General features: G+C 65.6%; 1 protein-coding gene across 1 annotated transcript; it reads right to left on the bottom strand.

Moving 5' to 3' along the window:
- Positions 1 to 13: 13 nt before the first annotated feature.
- Positions 14 to 422, bottom strand: EMIHUDRAFT_257009 (hypothetical protein; the record flags this gene model as incomplete). The annotated part of the gene is made up of 2 exons (XM_005765345.1): positions 14 to 47; positions 157 to 422. The coding sequence occupies 2 exons, from the start codon at positions 420 to 422 to the stop codon at positions 14 to 16; spliced, it is 300 nt and encodes a 99-aa protein (XP_005765402.1).
- Between the last annotated feature and the right edge of the window lie 384 nt (positions 423 to 806).

Here is an 806-nt window from a genome sequence, read left to right as displayed (position 1 = left end):
TCGTCGCCGAGGATCACAGAGCAGGAGAAGCAGACGCAGCGGAGCGTCTGCGGCGCGGCGTCCGGTGCCGGTCACTCCTCGCGGCGCGGGGGCGGTGGGCGGCGGGAGGGGCGGCGCGCGGCCTTCATCGTGTTTTCGAGGAAGGAGACATGGTACATCGGCTTTGCGAGCTCGATGTGGCCAAAGTGGCCGGGGCACTCGTTGTGGTCCATGCCGCAGGTGGCGCAGTTGATGTAGCGGTCGATGGAGCCGAGGCGCGGGTCCATCAGCCCGCCCTGCACCGGCTTGCCGTTGTCGAACGTGCGGTCCGAGGTCACTCCGTCAGGCTGCATCACAGACATCGCCTTGATTTCGTCTGGGCCGAGGATGCCAAACTGCACGCGCTTCACCTTCTTGATGTCGGCCTCGCTGTGCATGAACATGGCGCCCGCTGCACCACGGGGGGGGGCGCGCGGCCCGACCCTCTGCCCACGCGCGGCGCCGCGAGTTGCCAGCGGCCGAGCAACAGGTCCGAGCCCAACAAGCGGCGCCGCTGTGAAGAGCTGTTTGGGGCTGTCGAGAGGCGTTTCGACACCGAGATAGTATCGTTCAAAGGAACACTCTTCAAACTCGTGACGCTGTTCACGCTTGCTAAGTTAGGTAAGGTCAACGTCGGCGGCGGGGCCACGCTCTTGAGTCTTGTGCTACATACACACACACAATAAATTCTTTTTCCCCTGTGCACACACAGCGCCGTTCGCACAGCCGCCACCGCCCTCGCCGCCGCCGTCGCCGCCACCCCCGCCACCCTCGACGCTGCCACACCG

Source organism: Emiliania huxleyi (genome assembly GCF_000372725.1).
Source record: "Emiliania huxleyi CCMP1516 unplaced genomic scaffold EMIHUscaffold_5591, whole genome shotgun sequence".
Lineage (NCBI taxonomy): Eukaryota > Haptophyta > Isochrysidales > Noelaerhabdaceae > Emiliania > Emiliania huxleyi.
This window is presented reverse-complemented; position numbering and strand designations above follow the sequence as displayed.